Genomic DNA, 20,989 nt, shown 5'->3' on the forward strand with positions numbered 1-20,989 from the left:
ATGTCTGTGCGTGTTATTGAGCGAATGTGTGGTCCCTGGAGCCGACTGGCACGAGTGGAGGCAAAAATCAGGCAAAAATTAAATCGCGTCTTGGAGAAGGGAAACCTGAAAACAGGAAGCGACTGCTTTCCTGCATTCTGCCTCAGGGTCTTACTGCCCACTCTCCTCTGTTTCGTTGCTGTGTTTGCCCAAACTGAACAAAGAGCAGGGAAAGCCCCTCCCCTCCAGGCAAGCAGAGGGGAAGGAAAGCAGAGCATCCTTCCTTCTAAGTCCTTCCTTCTAATTCCTCTCCGTGCTCCAGCCGGAAAACATGCAGGTGGGGGAGAGAGAGAGAGTGAGCTGGCTGGCTTGGGTGGGTGGGTGGGTGGGTGGGTGGGGGAAAACTTTTGCCTTCCTTTCCTCCCTCCCGTTATATCCCTCTCCTGCATTCTTAGCCAGCTGCTTCTCTGCATACCCCTCTCGTGCTCCTTGTCCCTTCTGTGTTTTTCCTTCCCTCCCCACTTAAAATGTGGTTACAAAGCATGGATCCACATGGATCCTCAGGATCTTTGCATCAGGTCACCCCAAATTCACCATCAGATCACATAGCATGTCCATGGCTACAGCCTACACACAAAAATCATGCACCCACTGTTGCCTGGGGCTGCAATGGTCCAAAAACGTGGTTACAAAGCATGGATCCACAGGGATTCTCAGGATTTTTGCATTGGGTCACCCCAAATTCACCATCAGATCACATGTCTGTGGCCACAGCATGAAGCACAAAAATGAAACATCCACTGTTTCATTCAGAATGTTTTTTCCCTTGTTTTCTTCCTCTAAAAACGATGTGCGTGTTATGGTCAGGTGCGTGTTATAGAGCGAAAAATACGGTAATTTATCCCTATACAATGGCAGTCACTTTTGTTTCATTCAATATTACAGCACGAAACAAAGTTGCTCCGAAACATGTTTACTATTCCACCAATTTCCCTAAGAGAGGGAGAGATTTCAGACAGCGGCATTTAAAATCTAAAAACACACTAAGGAAAGGCATTTAAAATAAATGTGGTTTTTTTAATAGAGAAATAAAAAGTTGTTTTCAGCAAGGTCAGATATTCCTTGCATTTTTCATACAAAAGTGAAGCGGTTTTGTATGATAACATATCCCTTATGTTACTCTGCAGTTTGGATTGTGGACTAATAAGAAAATCTCATATTGTGTTGACCTCATCAAAATATTAAAGATAATCTTTCTGAAAGTGCCACATCCAGTGCATTCTGGTATGGAAACTTCTGAAAGAAACTTAAGCATGCTGCTACAGAGCAGATGAAATCAGCAAAATATACATTTTACACGCTTCTTATCCTAAAGTACACATTTTGTATACATTTAACCCAAAAAGAAACATTTTGGCTTTTTTGAAAAAGGTGATCACTATAGTTCAAGATTCAGAAAAGTACAAAAACTGTGGAGTATTTGCATTCTGGTATGTATATTACTCCAGAAATTGCAAATCAGGTTGGATTACTTAAAAATGCAGGCTGAACATAATCCTTGAGCATCCTTAGCACAAGTCCAGTTCGGATGTGATGATCTCAGGCCAAATAAACCGTGGTTTATTGTCCTGAGAACAAACTATGTGCCCACATTCTCCCTCCTCCCCTCATATGCCCAGCTTTTGGTGCTTATATCCTGGCTTTTAAAAAGTGTCCTGTGATGTCAGAATTAGGAAACAGTGTTTTGACAAGGCAGGATTATGATAGCCAAAGTTGGGAGCACAAGTGGGGTTAGGAGAGGACACATGCTTACTCTCCAGCCAATAAGCTTTGGCTTAACTGGCTTGAGTTCATTGTGTCTGAACCAGGCCAAATAACCTCAAATATGGTCTTAAATATTTTGCATGCATTTAAATACATCAAAATTCAAATAAGCAAAACTGATCTCTTTCTCTGAAAGAGGAAAGTGGGACGCTTGCAGACATCTAGCTCTGCCAAACAAGGACAGTGTGATCCAGCTATATTGCTAGAGTTAGTGGCAGGGAATTGCATTCACTAGACAAAAAAATAATAATCATTTGGCACATTTTATAATTGCCAAAGAATGCTATTTTTATTTCTGCTTGGCAGATGTGTCTGCAAGAACCTGACAAGTTCATTCACAACTTCTCAGGGGACCTGACAAGCTCTTTCTAGAACCCTGACCTCCCCGCACCCCCACATGCTTAGCCTCCATTGATTTCCCCCAGCCATATAGACAAGTGCACTGCAGACAGGCACACTGGTGAGGCCAGTATTGTTTGCGCCATCCAGGGTATTGCAAGTGCACAATTCCTCCTATGCCTCATTATCCAATAGTTTTTCTGGATGTTTTCTGTACTTCTGGATTAGTACCTACCAAGCCTCAAAATTAGAGCATGGACACATCCCATATAAATGCACTCGATTTTTTTTTTAAAAAAGGTGTGTGTTGCACACCACTGTCTAGTCACTAAAGAAAGAGGGAGGCAATGTCACACCAGGAATAAACAGTATATCCAAAATAACACATAGTTAAAAGCATCATCAGCACATATTGGATGAGCATAACTAATGCTGCAGAAGCCATTGCCATGGGGGTGCTGTCATTTTGTTTCCTGTGATCTAAGAAGGGGTGACTATAATGTGACAGGTTAGGAATGTGGCTGATCTCACCATTATTCAATGTACCACCAGTGGGGATGGGATTGGGGAAGGAGAGAACTAGGCTTTTATAACATTTTCTCTCTCCATCAGCTAGAAAAGACAAAGGCAAGAATATAGCTATATGAGATCTTATGGAGCTGGGAACTACACTGAAAGGAATTACTTGTGAAGCACACTTTGAAACCCTCTGACAAAACAGAGGGGTTAAAAAATTATTTAAATTGGCCCATGTAAATATCTAAAATGCACAGAGCTGCTCCAGAGAAAGGCTCTGCGACTACAGCACCCTGTCTAGTATTGCTAATCTCCAGAATAAAATAAAAAGAGTGAAAAGGCACAGTTCATCTTCTCTGGGACATATGTGAACACCACAGTGTTTGCACATAAAGCAATGTTAAAAATAAACCACGGATTCATGTGAATGATCAGCATACAGTGGTACCTCTGGTTACGAATGCTTCAAGTTATGAGCTCCGCTAACCCGGAAGGAGCTACTCCTGGTTGCGAACTTTGCCCCAGGAAGCAAAAGGAAATCTCGCACCTCAGGAAAAGAACAGTTTCAGCTTAAGAATGGACCTCCGGAATGAATTAAGTTCGCAACCAGAGGTACCACTGTACTGTACTAGTGTGTGCTGGTCATTAGTGCCCACTTTACTCCTCCCTCCCTCCTCTACAGTTTCTGCCACATTGGAAGGAAACAAACCAGAGGCTGGCTTACACATGTATACAAACCTTGATCAACTCCTGCCCGGAAACCTATGTCCTCACTGTAGAAGGACACATGGATCCAGAATTGGCCTCCACAGTCACTTACGGACTCACTGTTGAAACCGTGTTTATGGAAGACAATCTTACTTAGCTACAAGTGATCGCCAAAGAAGACAAACCACAACTCTTGGTTTGTTTATCTCCAAACAAACTATGAGTGGAAACCAAAGTTCATCCTTGTCTTACTCAATCATTGATGGTTTGGAGGAAATAAACCATGATCACTGATTAGCAATGCAACCAGTTTCTGGTTTGTTTCCTCCCACAGTGTGGCAAATCAGGTACACTGCTGACTTTTGGTCCTGCCAGTCTAGGAATTATCATAATTTAACCCAATTGATTAATTTAAAGATAAATGAGCTGAACTAACAAAAGTCAAGGGGTCTTATTCAAGCCATTCAATGGATGCCAGTATAAAGCTGGAGTAAGAAATAAAGCTGAAGGAACAAATTAACATTTGCTTACTGGTGGCATTTCATGTCAATGAAAGATGCTGGGGAGGACACAACTAAACACATGAACCCACTACACAAATAGGAAATGATGAGTCTGGTTGGGAGAAGAGGAAGATCATGAGGCCGGATGGCTGTGGGAGATTAGTGAAAAAGTTGATTACTGAAGACAATGTTCCAGCTTGGACTACAAACCTCTCTCTATTGTTTAAGATTCCTTCCGAGACAGCTGGAAAAGAGCACCCTTCCTTCAACACAATGTCATCCTTTCCAAACTCCTGTTTTCTTTGGAGCTGAAATTAAGTGGCACTATTTAGAAAGGGCCCCCAAATAAGAGGTTTGAGGAAGCAAAGGAAAATGAAAAGGGGTGTTTCTGCCAAAAGAAGCATTTTGTTACGACTAGAATTTAATTTACTTCTCTAAAGGTTTTTTTAAAAAACAATTAAAAAAAATATTTTTGTAAAAAGTATTATGCCTTGAAGCATTCAAGCAAATTTGCGCTCATGATCAAGAACATTATGTAGAATGCAGGACAACTACAGTTTAACTCAGTAAAACAGAACAATGAGAACATTAGGAATACGGTTCTACACAGTTATTTCCAAGCAATGATACTGCAAAGTAAAGGCTGGCCCACACCATACATTTAAAGAACATCTAATGCACGTTTGAACCACATGACTTCTCCCTAAGTATCCTGGAAACTGTAACTTGTTAAGGATGCTGGAAACTGTAGGTCTGTGAGGCAGAAACTACAGTTCCCATGATTCTTTAGGGAAGGTCATATCCTTTAAAAAATGCATGTTCTTTAAATGTATGGTGTGGATCTGCCCTATGTGTGCATAGTTTTGGAATCTAAGTTTCCTACACTAACCATAAATTATGTCTCTAAGCTTATGCTATAGTTACAATGGGCATGGTTTGTGCTGTATTTCATAAACCGACTCAGTGCTATAATTGTAAAGGATGGGGATTAAGATAAATTTATCTTCTCTGCAGGATCTGTACTGAGCTAGCTGTGCAGATGCTGACACCCTGACCCCTTTTTAACTTTACTGTCAAATCCTCCACTCTTATGTTCAACACTGCAAATTATTCCATAATGAAGAATTCAGAATTCTAAAGGAATGAGGATCTCATTTTATCATCACAACTCTGTGAGTGAAGTTAGGCTGAGAGGGGAGAGGGTGATCTGCCCAGGAGCGACAATGTTAGTTCTGAATGAAGCCCTGATTTTTTGTGGGTCCTGGACATTTCAGAGCCAACTAAAGGTACACCAAAAGGGGAAAATATCTATAGGTCTTGGGATACCACATCTGACTGGATGAAAGAGTATGATTTTACTTAACAATCTGGGGAAACAAGGCTTGTGGTTTCAAAAATAGCTCCCTAGTTAATCAGAAAATGATATTCAGCCCAGCATTTCAACAGTTCAATGCACAAATGATAAACTTATAATTAGAAATCACTCACATAGAACACGGTTACATATACAAAAGTAACAAACATCTGCAAGTGAAGCAAAGAAAACCATTCATTATCAATTGATGTTGGGATGTACCCTTTCAAAACCAAAATGAACTCTTTTTGCTGTATGTGTGTTTGTGCGTGTGCTCTTTTCAAAAAAGGACTCATGAATGGGAAAATGTTACTTTCAGAAGGAAAGAAGACGTGATAGGAGAAACCATAAGTTTAGTTTTGTTGTAGAGCTCTGCTTTTTAAAAAAACAAAATAAAACACCTGCATTGCAGGGGGTTGAACAAGATGAACCCCTTGGTCCCTTCCAACTCTGAGTCTGTGATTTGATGATTTCAATAATTTTGTTATCAGTCTCAGTGAAACATATTTCTAAGTCTGCTTGCAGATGTTGGTTTTATATATAAATAAGTACTACTAGTGGTATTTATCAGAAACAGCACAATAGGAGCATTCTTTGTGTACACTTAAATATGTAAATACAAAGCAGCTGGGGTCACTAAACTGTTAAATTGTGCTGTATAGCACTGTGAGTAATCTTTTTCAGAACAGAGATAAACTTGCTTTGCTCCATTAAAGTCAACTAGCCTTTGGATTACACTGTATTTCTCCAACAGAAAGAAAAGAGAATTTGCATTGAAATACAGTGGTACCTCGGGTTACAGACGCTTCAGGTTACAGACACTTCAGGTTACAGACTCCGCTAACCCAGAAAGAGTACCTCAGGTTAAGAACTTTGCTTCAGGATGAGAACAGAAATCGTGCAGCAGCAGCAGGAGGAGGCCCCATTAGCTAAAGTGGTGCTTCAGGTTAAGAACAGTTTCAGGTTAAGAACGGACCTCCGGAACGAATTAAGTGCTTAACCCAAGGTACCACTGTATTTAACCTAAAAGCCTATATTGCTAAGAAAAGGACAAGGAAATTGTTCTTCTCCCATGATGTTATTTATGGTATTGTTAACATACCATTGGTATTAATAACATACCAAGGATGCTTGAAAAAATCCAATGTACTGACTACCCAAAGTGGCTTTCATATATAGCTTGCATTTTATTACATCTGAACAGCTGAAGAGTCCATTTAGCTTTGTCCATTTCAAATCATAATTCTTAAATTATCCAGCATAACTCAGCAAATACATCTGGTAGGAAGTGAAATTTCTTACATGTTTAAAATCCAGGGGGGATGGAAGAAAGTCATGTTAAATATTCCAATGCACATGATTTAGACAAAAGCTTCATTATTGATGTATTTATTTTTAAACACATGTTTTGGCCAAAAAGCTAGCCAGCCATGTCATTCTAACTCCCTTTGATGGGTAAAGTCAAATTAACAAGTGCTCTAGGGGATTTGTGAATAGAGGGAGGAAAAGGGCACCCTGGGTTTCCACTCACCCGGATTACAGCTCTGACACTTTGATTTTCTTTCCCCACAATAAAAACTGTGAGTTGCTTTATTCATAAAGTTCCAAAGGGTTAAGAAAGAAAGAAAAAATGTGATTACTGTGCTGCATCTGGATCCTTAGCCTTATCAAAGCTGTCATGGGACACAGAAAATGTTTGCACGTTTTATCTGAAAAATGTCAACCAAATTCACAGAACTAGTCTGTAGGGTATAACAAGAAGGTCTTCCTTATCACAAGCAAACAAAGCAATTATTCTGAATAGGGAATAGGGAAGCAAAAAACATGGAAATTGGCAGTTTCAGTGTTTCTGTTGCTTCAAGTCCTTCCTCTGTCCACCCCCTCTCATGCCCATGGGACCAAAATTCTGGCTAGCAAGTAAATTTTCACATAAAAGCCAATGGCACTCTCTGAAGCTACATACTTTCAGGCCTGAGAACATCTTTCCCCAAAGACATAACCCAGCGGATTCCACCCCCACCCCATGCTCCTTGGCTCAATGTTCTGTTCCCATGGCTGAAATATGTGGGTCATTGAAGATCTAGACATTTAACGGAAACTAGGATAAGAGAGAGAGATGCCCCTCCTGCCAAGACTTCCAGATCCTATTTGCAAGAGGATGTTTATTGAAATAAGTGGAAGGGGAAAGAGAAGAGTTTTGGAAACCATTTCCAGAAAGGTAGCTGTGTTGTTGTCTTGCTTTTGTTGCAAGCAGTTCTTAGTGAGGACCAGAATAGTTTCTGCTGATCAAAATAGACCAGCGTAGGGCAAAATGTTCACAGGATTTACTCGGTGTAAAAGCAATTCCTTATACAAAGCACTTTACTTCTCAAAACAGTGCACAAGTAATAAACCTAAAAACCGCACATCTTAGGAAAGCATGAAGTATATGAATTCCAAACATGTGTGGTATAGTGCCAACTGTCTAACCCTAAGGCAGGGCCAGCATCAAGGGTTGACATCACTGGGTCCTTGGCAAGGCCTTCTGCCCCCTCCTCTTTGCTGTTATAAGCAAGAAAGCAGGGAGGAGAGACAGGAGTTAACTTCTGTATGTGTTGTCTTCTCTAACTCACTCCAAGAAATGGTGCCAATTGAGCCCAGAAGGAGAGGAAAGTGAATGGGAAGTGCTGAAGAGGAAATTGTGCTCTGGAAGAAGGATGGGGCACAGAGAAGATATTGCCCCCACCTCTCCCCAAAAGAACTCCTGGAAATGGAAGTATTTCTCAGAACGAGACCACCTTTATTTATGCATTCATTCCAAATAAAATGTTTGAAACATTTCTATGCCACCTTTCGTGCAAATCCCAAGGTGGTTTACAACAGCAAAGCGCAACTTAAGAAAACAAAACAAGATACGTAACAGACATAACAATAAATAAACTATCTGAAACAGTAACAGCTAACTGGCCAATCTGTTAAGAAAATCTAATCAGTAGCCCATAAAAACCATGGGGAAATTAAATACAATCTCAGGCAGGACCAAAAACTCAAGAGTGGGCACCTTTCTTATTTTGGGGAGGCGAATGGTTCCACAGACTAGGCACTGCAAGATAAAAGTCTCTCTGCTTACTGTCAGGTGTTCTTCTCCAGCAGGCAGCAGCACAACCAGAAGAGCCTCATCCCAAGATTTTATGAGCTGGGGAAGTTGACATGGGCAAAGACGTTCCTTAAGATATCCAGGTGCCAAGTTGTTAAGGCTTTTATAAGTCAACATGAAACCTTAAACTTTGTCTGGCAGCACGGCATGAGCATGAGTAGGTTGCTCCGAACAGCAGCCTAACTACTGTATTTTGAGCACGCTATGCAGCACAAGGGCTCCTCTCCACACAGCAGGGAAGAAAAGAAGGGGTGCAGGGCCAGCCCAAATCATTTTGCTGCCTGAGGCAAAGAACAAATTGGTGCCACCTCCCTACCCCAATTCTGTGTACTGTAGTCAGCTGGGCCAGCAGAGGATTAAATTCAACAGCGGCAATGAGAGAAGACATAGAGAAAGTGACATGCAGCTGAGCAACAACTGCTGTCACAGGAAGACAGGGGCACGACCAAGGAGGGAGGCTACTGCTCCATTAGCATCGACCACCTGAGGCCATCACCTCACTCTGCATAATGGCAGAGCCAGTCCCAAGGGAGGAAAAGGTAAATCAGAAGGGACACGATAAATGGGTTCCAAATGGAGATATAGGAAAGAGGAGAGGGAATTATGAATTTCAAAGTGGGTTTGGGGATGGGGGTTACTGTGAGAGAGTTCTCAGATCAAAGTAAGTCCCTGAGAATATGGGGGCAAGACGACACAATTGACAGAAGCAGCAAACAGGCCTTCTTAAGCAGGGCTTAGAGCTTTAGGCATGACAGCCAACAGTAGGAATTAGTGAAGGATGACCAAATGCAAAGGACACCAAGGCACTTGAAGAAGGAATTTATTGGTATTATTAGCATTCTAATGAAATATTAAAAAATAAAGAGAAAAAAAATCAGTTGCTGTTGGTTCTACATGGCAAGCGGCACCTGCCAAAGTTTCACCTTTGGGATAAATATTAAAGATACAGAGCCACTTCCTCATTTGCATGCGGTCACCCTATAACAGCCTCTCTCAACTTTGGATCCCCAGATGTTGGAATACAATTTCCATCATCCCTAACTAGCAGAACCAGTGGTCAGGGATGATGGGAGCTGTAAGCCAATAACAACTGGGGACCCAAGGTTGAGAAAGGCGGCCCTGTACTATATGTTGCATCCGTCAGTTTACATCTGAAGGTGCCATAGTTCCAAAGCAAAGGCAGCAAGCCTTGACAAGAGACTGATTTAAGTCAAACTTCAGAATCTCTTCTATATCAGTAGTGGCCCATATCATGTCCTTTTCCACCAAGAGTTTTGTAAGTTTTCAATTATTATCAGTAAAATTATAAACTGAATTGATATGAAGTACAGTAAACAGAATGAAATACAGTACTGACAAATTTCTAAGAAAAAGTACCTTCAGAAATTAGCATGCATGCTCAAAAACGGCTCTCTCTAAGAGTGGCTGGATTAATCATGCTTAACACTAACAGAGCTAGTTTATTTAAATCACAATTGACTAAAACCCCTAGGGCCTAATCAAGGGAGGTCAGGACAAATCTAACCAGTGTTAATCCATGTGTGACACACACACAGCATGCAAGAATTAAATGCCTTACAGAATAATTTGAGCCTTGTGGCTTGGGAGAATGCACATAGCAGGGGGGAGGTTGGAGGGAATACCATATGCTTGAGTGATAATGCAGAACACCAACAATGGTATGCACACACAGCCTGCTGAGAACATATAGCCAGTTAAATCACAATTCACCATTAATTAGGATTGCCCCTTCGCTTTTTATTGGCCCTGTTTCTGTGCCTTTAACAGCAGCCCAACATTAAGTAAATGGACAGGTGAAGCTTTTTATTTCCTCCACCACTGATCTCTATGCCAGGAAATGCTTCACCTGCTTATTTTCTTAGTGAAACACGCAGGAGCTGGACCTATCTTGCTTGCTTCAAAGGTAGCAATTCTACACTCAGGCTAGGTGTCTTTTTCTTTCTTTTCCTTTTTACAGGATACCAGGCCACTTTAAGGTTGAGACAAGCCAAAGGTTCCTACCATTGTGAAAAGCACGCGCAAGGAGGGCAGGGCCCAATCAAAACCACAGGAGGGCCAAAAGGTTAACACTCAGGGGCTCCTCCCCTGGCTTTTTCCTTTTTTTACAATAAAACAAAACAAAACCTTGCATCATATCTTATAACTACAACAAGAAAACACTATACAGTGGTACCTCGGGTTAAGGACCTAATTCGTTCCAGAGGTCCATTCTTAACCTGAAACTGTTCTTAACCTGAAGCACCACTTTAGCTAATGGAGCCTCCTCCTGCTGTTGCTGCACGATTTCTGTTCTCATCCTGAAGCAAAGTTCTTAACCTGAAGCACTATTTCTGGGTTAGCTGAGTCTGTAACCTGAAGTGTCTGTAACCTGAAGTACCTCGGGTTACATACGCTTCAGGTTACAGACTCCGGAAATAACCCAGAAATAGTACCTCAGGTTAAGAACTTTGCTTCAGGATGAGAACAGAAATTGTGCTCCAGCGGCACGGCGGCAGCTGGAGGCCCCATTAGCTAAAGTGGTGCTTCAGGTTAAGAACAGTTTCAGGTTAAGAACGGACCTCCGGAACAAATTAAGTCCTTAACCCGAGGTACTACTGTATGGTCAAACTATATGTGAATGTAGGAGATGTGTGATCTTGACTTTTGGATTTTCTCGTTTATATTAAAGAAGATGGAGCAGGCTCCAGATTTGACCAGAACAGCAACACTGGAGGTGTAGACAGCGGCACACAGAGGGCAGGGCAGGGCGCCAGCAGAGTGGGGTAGGGCAGAATCCCAGGGCCCGGGCCCGTTCCATTCCGGTGCCCTGCAGGCCCTAGCTACGCCTCTGGTTGTAGAGCGCTAACCTTTTCTTCGCTGGCATTTCCCTCATTTAGGCACAAACTGTAATTAGGCTTTCAGAAGAAGGGTGGAAGCAGGGTGAACACGTGGGCAGGTGGTGTTGGAGTCTGGTGTCACTACATGTCCAATAGCTGCTTTGAAGTGAAGTGGTTTGCTCAAGAAAACAGGGGTGGAGTAGTGTGGCCAGTGCTCCTGCCAAATCAAATCCAGAGCCCTTATGTGCCTAGCTTAAGGTTAATTTTTAAAACCCTGGGAGATTCAGTCATTGTGTCGTGTTTGGCTCTAATATGGCATGAGTACACCATGTCTTCACACTTTTCAGATAAATATTGGGGGGCAAGGAAATAACCCCCCCCCCTCAGATTTGTTATCACCATCTGGTTATAAATAGCCAACCTAAACTCCCTTTCCTGGATCCTAGACTGAGTGGCATAACCATCAACCCAAGAAGAACATTGAACTCCTACCAAACTACTTTAATAGGCCCTGTGTGTCCACCGGGAAAGCACTATCAAGCACAGTGGCATTCAAACTGGGAAAGCTTGCAAGAAGAAAAGAGGAAGGCGCCGGAATTACATGAGCGCACCAAGAGTAGAAAAGGCTTTTTGGAATACAAATAGCACACGATGAATTTAGGGGTGGGCTTGGAGTAAGACCCATCTATTCCCACCAAAAACATGGAATTGATCTGCAGACAGTTTGATGAGTAATACTTTTGTAGATGCTATTAAAATGCCTGGCTCTCCGTCTCAGTATATCCCAAACACTGCTGTCCCTGGAACTAATTACTTAGGAGCCAGGGTGGTGGTGGTGGTGGTGATGGAATACTACATAGTCCCAACATATTTAGCAGTTGTTCTGTCACTTAAAGCCAGCACCGTTTCCTTAGCAATATCTTCCTCCCACGGTTTCCTGTTCCTGCATGCTACACTAGACAGAGGCATTATGTACAGCAATATGAATATCAAAGTGCACACAGAGATTTGGAGTCACTAATCTCATGCGTATTTTTAAATTTAAAAGGGGGAAACCCCCCCCCAAAAAAGAGGCTGACATTTTGAGAAACTGCAAATTCCTATGGGCTTTATAAACCTAGCCTACCCGCAAAAGGAGAACAGAACAAATCAAATTCTGGGCACAACACAGGGCCAAAACATTCCACCCCATCCTGCCCCCATGTCTTTTCAACATGTTAACAGTTTCAACTGGGATGTCACCCTTTATGAAACTGCTGGAGCACCAAACAGATGTTGTAATTGCTGACACACTGCAATATCCCCCAAATATAATAGCCTTAAGTTGTTGGTGTCAAGGTTCCTTCCAATGAACTTCAGCCAGGTCTGTCGCCTCCTCCAGCTGACAAGATTGTCAAAAGACAACAGTGAGATATAATTCTTGACCACCTGGGGAAAAAAACATTGTGTGGGCTTTTATACCCTACGTAAGTTATTTGCTAAATTTCGCACACACCGACTTTTCATCAAGTACCCTCCAGGCCTTCATTCCCTCATAATAACTCCCTTCCCACTCTCAATCGTTTTTTCTAAATGCTTCCCTACCAGCAATAGCATTTAGATCAGGAAAGCAGGGGGGTGGGGTTGAACATTTAAAACATTCACATTACTCTGATTGAAAATGGAACCTCCCATGGCTGCTTTGAAGTACAACAGAAATAAGCTGTTCACAGATCTTCAGTGTCCCATCTGTTTAGCTCTTGAAATGTATTGTTGTACACACACCTCACTATCCAGGCAGTGAGAGACCAATGCTCAGAGTTCAGTTGCTTATCAGGGTTTCGTTCCCTTGGCATGAATGCCAATAAAGACTGTGGTGTCTTTAGGATAAATGGCTTTATCTACATATATCTACAACTTGAGGATATGATGGAAAGGCTCACAACATTAATGCTTCAACCAAGGGCATAGCCAGGATTTTTGTTAGGGGACAGGCTTTTGTTAGTGGGACCAGAACCTCAGATTTGTATTGGTTTTTATTGATTTGTGGGTGCAGCTCCCCCACCCCTCCTTGGCTCCGCCCATGGCTTCAACAGAATTTGTTTCCCCATTAGGTTTCCAGGGAAGTTTCCCCACCCACAAAGCCATAGTTTTGGGATTCAGCCCACAGAGAAAGTCAAACCTCCCTGTCGGCTTTCAGCTCCCAGTACCAGCCCAAACTCACCCACAAAGCTAGCCTCCCTAGCCAACTGTTTTCCTTCCTTGGATGACAAGGCATCCAAGCTAGGTGAGGGCTAGGTGGGAAAATGGCTACCCACTTCTATGAGAGCACCATCACTTAGATGTCACTATGGCAACATGGCCCACTCTCTGAGCCATGCTAAAACAGGGTGATTTGATGAGCAGCTAAGTAGCCGAGCAAAGGAACTGATCTGACCTTTTTAGCAGCTTCTTCTACAATATTCTAAACCTCACAGAGATTACATCCCAGGCCTGGAAAAGACCCACAGATATAATTCAAACTGAGCCCCTTCAATTCCTATAAAACTACATTGCATATGAACACAGAATTTCCATTTTGGTAGAGCAGCCAATAACTACTGCTAGATTCATCCTCTATGGAAGGAGTGGGAAAACTGTGGCTCTCTAGAAGCTGCTGGACTACAACTCCCATCATCCCTGACCGTTGACCATTGACCATTGCTGGCTGGGGCTGATGTAAGTCCAACAACATCTCCCCACCCTGTGCATTTGCTTTCATCTTGCATACAGCATATAAGAATTGCCTACCAGAGAGCAAGCGTGGAAGCATTTGTAAAGCAGAAGAGAAGCTTGATGTTATTTAAGTGCACATTTTATTTCAAGCCATCAGTGTGCTGCAAATAGGTCTAAAGATCAGTGTGGATTAACAACTGGTCCTTGATACCTCATCCTCAAAATAACCCTGTAAAGATGTTGATGGGAAAACTGAAGACATTCTTCACACCTTTGGACTTCTCCTAGGACTAACGCTACCTGGATCACACTGGCTCCAGACTTAAAAAACCTCACTTCTCTGCAAGCAACTCCCAGCAGGTGGGCTTTTCTTATGCAGAATGTATTGTGCTTAACATCCACTGACAAAAGCAAACAAGGTGCTGAATTATTCTGGCTGCTTAGAGAAATTATTTAAAGCCAAAGAGATTTTTAAAAAACCCTTGAGGTTATGCTGTATATGAGTCTCTACTTTTTTCTCCTTCTTCCTGTTCAGTGTAGCAAATCTCAAGTTTTGAAAAGATGAATAACTATTAAAAAAGACTCACAAAGACTGCCTCCTACACATTCCACTCAGGAATCTGAAGAGAACACTCTGACTCTCATCAAAGTAAGACAGCACCATAGACGGTAGACACAAACACCCATTTCTCTTCCTGAACTTCTGCGCTGAGCCGAGGAAGGGAACACGTTCCAAAAGCAAACATGCTGGCAGGAGAAATTCACTCCCACTCCACCACATGCCACAAGTCAAAAGGCGATCTGCCTGCAGCTTAGGCATATATCTTGCCTTCAGGGGAAAGTAGTGCAAACGAATTCTGTCACCACACACAGCAGCTCCGCACACTCCTGACTGGGTGCTGTAAGTCCCACAACAAAAGCTCTGTCCTAAATAATTCATCAAGTAGCTTATGATTCCCAAGTCATCTCCTATCGTGGCTAATCCTCAGGGCCACAGATAGTGGCAGAGTGTGGGTTGCCAGCACCCAGGGGGGTGGGAGGGAAACAGGAAGAACACACATGCACATCCAACTGGCTAATGGTGTCCACACCACCCAGGAGATTTCAGTCATAGAGATAATTAAAAAAAGAGTCAATCCATTGTCTGGAGAGGTCACTTCCTGGTTCGCACAGAGAAGCCATTTTCAGTGGAGCCCAGTGATGGAAGCGCACAGCTGTATTGAGGCAGCACCAGGTGTTGAAATTTTGCACCCCTAACAATTTTGCGCCTGGGGCAAGTGCCCCTGTGCCCCACCCCATGCTACACCACTGGCCAGAGACACTCTGCTTCAGCAGTGGAATTGTATTAGATGACTTCAGACCATTCTCTGGCCCAGTGTAATACTGTCCTTGAAGAGGATGAGAGCTCCCATTTCAGTGCCCAAAGTAACTTAGAGGTCTCATCTAGATCAGAACTGTTTCCCACTTGTATGGTGTCCTTCCAACTTTCTGGGCAGTGAATACATGGTGGCTCTAGCACAAGAGAGTTTTCTTATTAATGCCATCCTCTCTGGCCCACATTTCTCCTCTACTAAGGATAATTAAATTAGCATTAGGGAAGGAGTTTTGAGAGACATGGCATGTTAAATACCTTTTCATTCATTCATAACAGTGATGGCAGCACTGACATCAGCATCACTAATTACTGCCAGCTTCTACAAAAAGCCAGCATCTCTTTTTTTCTAGACCTCTAAATAATTGCTCAGCTAAGCCAGGAAATATTATGTGTTTGGTAACTAGTACACATTTTATACAGTGCTATGAGTTTGCTGCTGACTTGGGAGTTCAAAGCAGAACCTTAACTTAGCAGTGTAGCACTTCCAGTCTCCATACTGTCAATATAATTCGACTCTGCACATACAACTAAACAGCTCCCCCACCTCCAACTTCTTCAGAGCAGTTCTAGCTTTTCTTTTTCAAAACATTTACAGCAGACCCAAAACAATAAAATAAAAACAAATAATAAAAGGCAAATAGGTAGCTAACAGCATGATCCTAACATTGCCTTATGGCCACCTGGCGGGAAAGGATTGTAAGCTCACCTAGGCCAGCAGAACACACCACTAGGCCAATGGGAAATATTTTCTGTCTGCATCGTGAATGTAATTTTGTTGCTGGCTTTATGCTGTTCATCACCATGATATTTTCCCTTTAGGTTGGCAGTAAATATATTTTTTGCAAAATAAAATTTAAAAAATTAAAGAACTGCAGCAGCATCCTTGCATTGGTAAGATGCTACCACAGTGGAAGCCTTACAGCACCTTGCACAAACAGCAAAGACTCACAACTAAAGTGAGAAGGGCATACGTATTGCTGACCCTTCTCTCCTGAGAATACACACAAACACTCTGCCTCAGGACTCCAGATATAAAAAACCAACCAGGACTGTCAATTCCATTGCTGCAATGAAGGTGGTAAAGACAGGCAAACATTAGTGAGGTGGAGGGGAGAGCCCACACCTCAAAACTGGACATCTACACACCATCCCCTCTCTTACCAGAGGCACCCTAAGGTGCTCAGAGAGTTCAGGCTCCCATGGCCCCCTTCAGACCCAGACCTCCTTTTTCCAGCCACACTGCCCTCTCTCATGGAACCACCAGGAAGGTCCTAGGGCTGAACCTTCTGAGTTTCTTGTTGTGCTTTCCACATAGCTCTCTCATTTGCAAAAGGTTTGCCCATCTCATCTGGATGCTAATGCCACTGTGATATTTGATTCCGATGATATTTGGGTGCTTGAGCACAGGACTGCACCGATGTTATGCTAACATTTTAGCACCAGCATAGCAGCCATCCGCTATAGGGGTCACCCAAAACAATTTTAGTCCCATGCTCGCTCACTTTAGATTAAGCTCACTGAGCTTTGAGGGGCTCTTACTTCTGAGTAAACACAGGATCAGGTTGCATATTGACATTTACAAAATGAAGACAACTGCTCATCAAAATACTTACTTGTGAAGGCCCACAGTGCTACATCACATCACATTGTTAGCTTTTTATTCAGTGCCGCTGTGCATAAACTTGGGTGATCTATCTGTAATGCATTATCACAAGAATGTTGTTTTGCAGCTTAGGTTGCATTTTCTTCATTTTGTGGGTGGGAGAGAGATTTGAAAGCTAATCTGTACAGCTAGCTCTTAATAAATCACCAATTAATACAGTACAGCTAGATGTTGAGGCAATTAAACTTATGAATGCAGGCTGCCCTCTAGTGGTGGACACCTACCATTGCTGGATAGCGGGGTTTAATTAACATAAGGTGGCTCAAAAGCAAAAGCTTTTCGTTCCTCAAGAATGATAGAAATACAGCCACTCTTGGCTCCCCACTGCACTGCAAAAACTTGGAATGCAAATGAAAGTGCATGAGAAAATGGTTGGTTTCTTGGGGCAGGCGAAGGAAGAGCACACAACAGATTGCAGTAGATGCTGCCCCCTGCTGGCATGCAGAGGAGAGCTCTTTCTAGGTCATGACTAGTCTAGCCGCTTCAGCAGGAATGTAGACAGTATGGATGGGCACAAACCATGTAACTGGCATGGACAGGGTTTTCATCTGTGCAGAATGGCTGATGCCTGGAAGGCACAGATACATAATGGTCTATTACAATATCATGCAGTCAAGCATGCTCTGCTGGCATATTGCCTTGAGTAAATTACCAATTCCATGCATCTGCCAATACCAGCGGCCATCCTGTCCTGGCTAATGGCTTTCCTTATGATGTACCAGCTCAAAATGGAGTGCAGGTGGCAAACAAGACCAGGAGAGAAATGGTGGAGAGGGAAGTTATAGAGACAGAAGGTAAATATCACAGAGGCTTAGGAACCCTGGCCCAGTGGCCAGGAACTGCCTGCCCTATTGTACAGGGTGAGTCTTTTAAGAGGCCCCATGGAACATGTGTACTATGTATCCATGGGACCTCTTTTAAAGGACTCACCCTGTACAAAAGAAAGGCCCAGGGGAGGGATGGGGAACCTGTGCTTCTCCAGATGTTGTTGGACAGCAATTTCCATAATCCCCATGCAGCCGTGAGCTCCCCATCCCTAACACAGAAAATCTGAAGTATCCGAAATAAGCCTTTAAGAACTCTTAAGAGAAGGATAAGCTGTTCAGCTGGAGTGGCTATGCATTGCCTAAGCTTCTATTGGACACCCAGGAAAATTGTCAAAATTTCAAATACAGTGGTACCTTGGGTTACATACGCTTCAGGTTACAGACGTTTCAGGTTACAGACTCCGCTAACCCAGAAATAGTACTTCGGGTTAAGAACTTTGCTTCAGGATGAGAACAGAAATCGTGCGGTGGCGGTGCGAGGCCCCATTAGCTAAAGTGGTGCTTCAGGTTAAGAACAGTTTCAGGTTAAGAATGGACCTCCGGAACGTTAACCCGAAGTACTACTGTAACTTAAAAGGTAACTGGCATTCTAGCTGAATGGGCATGAGATAGAGCTTCTTTAGAAAAACACGAAAAGTGTTCTTGGTTGTTGTTTTTTTTAAGAGAGAGTGAGTCATAGCCTGCCTATGGGTTTGCTACTTTCTATAACAGTAGGCCTTTGTATTGCTGCATTAATCCCTTTCTCATCCAAAATCATTCCCATCGGAACATCCAGAATGTGGAATTTGCCTTCTGGGGGATGAATGTGCATCACCCCATGGTAGGACTCAGACCTTCATCAGTTTCCTCCCACTGCATTGCCCTTTCCCACAGGCCTCCTCCATGTACCACCACCACAGCTTGTGCACTAGAAGGTACTGTGGTCTCTCTGCGGCTACCTAACTGGGCACTGGGCATACAAATTGTGGGGGTACTGAGTTTGGTGATGTCATGAGTTTGCTTGGCTATCATCAAGATGACCCGGAGGGGGGGGGCTCCCTTCCAGCTCTATGATTCTATGATCAGCACCTTCCATGCAGGGCTGATGTTGGAATGTGACTGTATGAACAATATTGGTAGGAACTGGAGGAGTTGCCTAAGACAGTGTAGGTGTGTCTGTCATTGTTGCTATGTCAGCTTTTGTTTCTAAAGTCGTTGATTCTGCTACAGGTTTAGCTAAAGCTTACCATTACATTTCACTGGCATAATACCCACTAGTACAGTGAGACTAAAGGATCATCGTGCCGGAAACTGACTATTAACCAAAACCTGCAAAGGTATTGACTAAATTGTCTTATTGAATTATACTGCAATCTACCAGTAAGTCTGACCTGGCAGAAACTATGAGCCAGGTGCATGAACCCACAACTTTTGTAAGTCTTAACTTTCCTATTAACTATCAGACAGAAATTCATGGCAGCCAACATATAATTGTCTCCAACAGTCAAGGTGCTGTATTTTGAGCTTTCTATAGGAGGCATAAAGAATTGAATGAAAGACTGGGACTTGAGTTATTTAACTAACTCATGCAATAAGTTTCCATATAAAGTGTTTCTCTTGCATTCATATAACAGACTTGGAGCATAATGCTATTCATTAGAAGCCCCTTGTGCTCAGTGACCTTTCTCACAAGTAAGTGTGTTTAAAACTGCAGTGCTAGACAAGATAATCAGTACAGGATATCAGGTTTTATGAACCAACTTTTAGGCTTTTATTTATTAAAGCTCAAGCAAATTATAACTGCCATGGGGTATTATTTTCACCTTGCTTTTTAAAAAAGGAAAACAAGCTACACTTTACTAAGATAATGTATGCAAAACACCTGGAACATGCAGCTCTATACATGGCAATGAAGGTGGTGAGAATGGAGAAGTGCTGATCTCATTGCACTTTGGACATTGGGTTAAATATTTGAGAGAATAAGCTTGATCGTAAAGCAGGTTTTAGAAACAAAACTCACCCTGATAAGGCCCATCTAAGGACTAAATGCCATCTACATAACATGCCCAGAATCTTATGGTTTTTTGCAAGTTGTGTTGTTCTGCGAAAACGCAGGCTAAAATGACTGCATGGAAAACGTGGCATGCTAATAGAGATTTGAAGTTAAATATTCATACTGATGAATAGCTATAGCAGCAGAGAAACCCTAAGGTTACAACCACATTGGCAAGGATACAGCCACAATATTCCCGCACACCAAACACAAGCATGTTTACTTGGAAGTAAGTTCCATTGATTTCACCACTTTGCTGAATCTAAGCCACTTTTGTTAGTAGGCAAACGTTAACATCGGAACAGGATTAACCTTATCCTTCCCAAGGGAAAGGCACGCTGCATTCATAGTGCCCTCTACTGGTTTTACCTGGCACAGCCAAGCCTGGTTGACGATCTCATTGCCGCCCACGGCTTTTGTGAATGGCCACTGCGCTTCCCTGGTATACATTTAAACTTTGCCCAGGCTTGTCACAGATTGCACCCTCTCTTGCACCCCATGGCCACGCGGGCCAACTGCCTAAACGTTTCATTCACACGCCTCTCCACGGAATAGCACGCTTCTATAGGCGACCCACAAAAGCTTCAATAACTGCGCGAGTTTTTGCGGTGCCACAACGAAGTTGAGCGCGAGACTGGCTCTCGCTTCCCTTACCCAGGGGAGGGGCGCCCGAGATCCAGCTGCTGCTGCTGCTGCTGCTGCTGCTGAGGCAGATGCGCATCGCCACCTCTAGCGGGACAGACTCTGTATTGCCCATGGCGGTGCAAGAAAGGAGAAGGCGCGGGCAGCGGTGGGCTGGGGGTCTCCTGCAAGCGGGCTGGCCGGCGGCTCCTCGGGACTTGGCTCTTCAGCAGTTGCAACTTCTCCCGCCGGAGCGCGCGTTCAAACCCGGCACGTGGGCGAGGGGGCCAGCCAATAGGTGGCGGCGCGGAGCACCTGCCAAATGGGCGGGCCCGGGGCCCGGCGCCTGGCGGACGGCGCTCCGGAGGGACGCCTCTGCCGAGGGCGGAGGATCGGGCTTCGTCGGTGCGCCGGCCTCGCCATTGGAGCGTTGCAGGGCGGCAAAAGGAATGGGGCTAGGAACTGGCCTCTGGCGTCACACCTGGGCCTTCATTTTGAAAAAAGAAAAAAACACTCCCCCCCCCCCACACACACACGAAGTCTTAAAGGGCCAGTGCCATAGACAGTACTCGTTCTTCAGC

At 43.4% G+C, this 20,989-nt stretch overlaps 1 protein-coding gene across 1 annotated transcript in view; it reads right to left on the reverse strand.

Moving 5' to 3' along the window:
- NEURL1B (neuralized E3 ubiquitin protein ligase 1B) overlaps window positions 1–20,546 on the reverse strand; it is a 185,052-nt gene extending 164,506 nt beyond the window's left edge. The window contains exon 1 of the mRNA XM_081852119.1: window positions 20,442–20,546. Within this exon, the coding sequence (XP_081708245.1) occupies window positions 20,442–20,544 (103 nt within the window). The 5' untranslated portion in view covers window positions 20,545–20,546. The remainder of the gene's footprint in view (window positions 1–20,441) is intronic.
- Between the last annotated feature and the right edge of the window lie 443 nt (window positions 20,547–20,989).

Source organism: Podarcis erhardii (assembly GCF_964252035.2).
Source record: "Podarcis erhardii genome assembly, chromosome: 2".
Taxonomy (NCBI): Eukaryota; Metazoa; Chordata; class Lepidosauria; order Squamata; family Lacertidae; genus Podarcis; species Podarcis erhardii.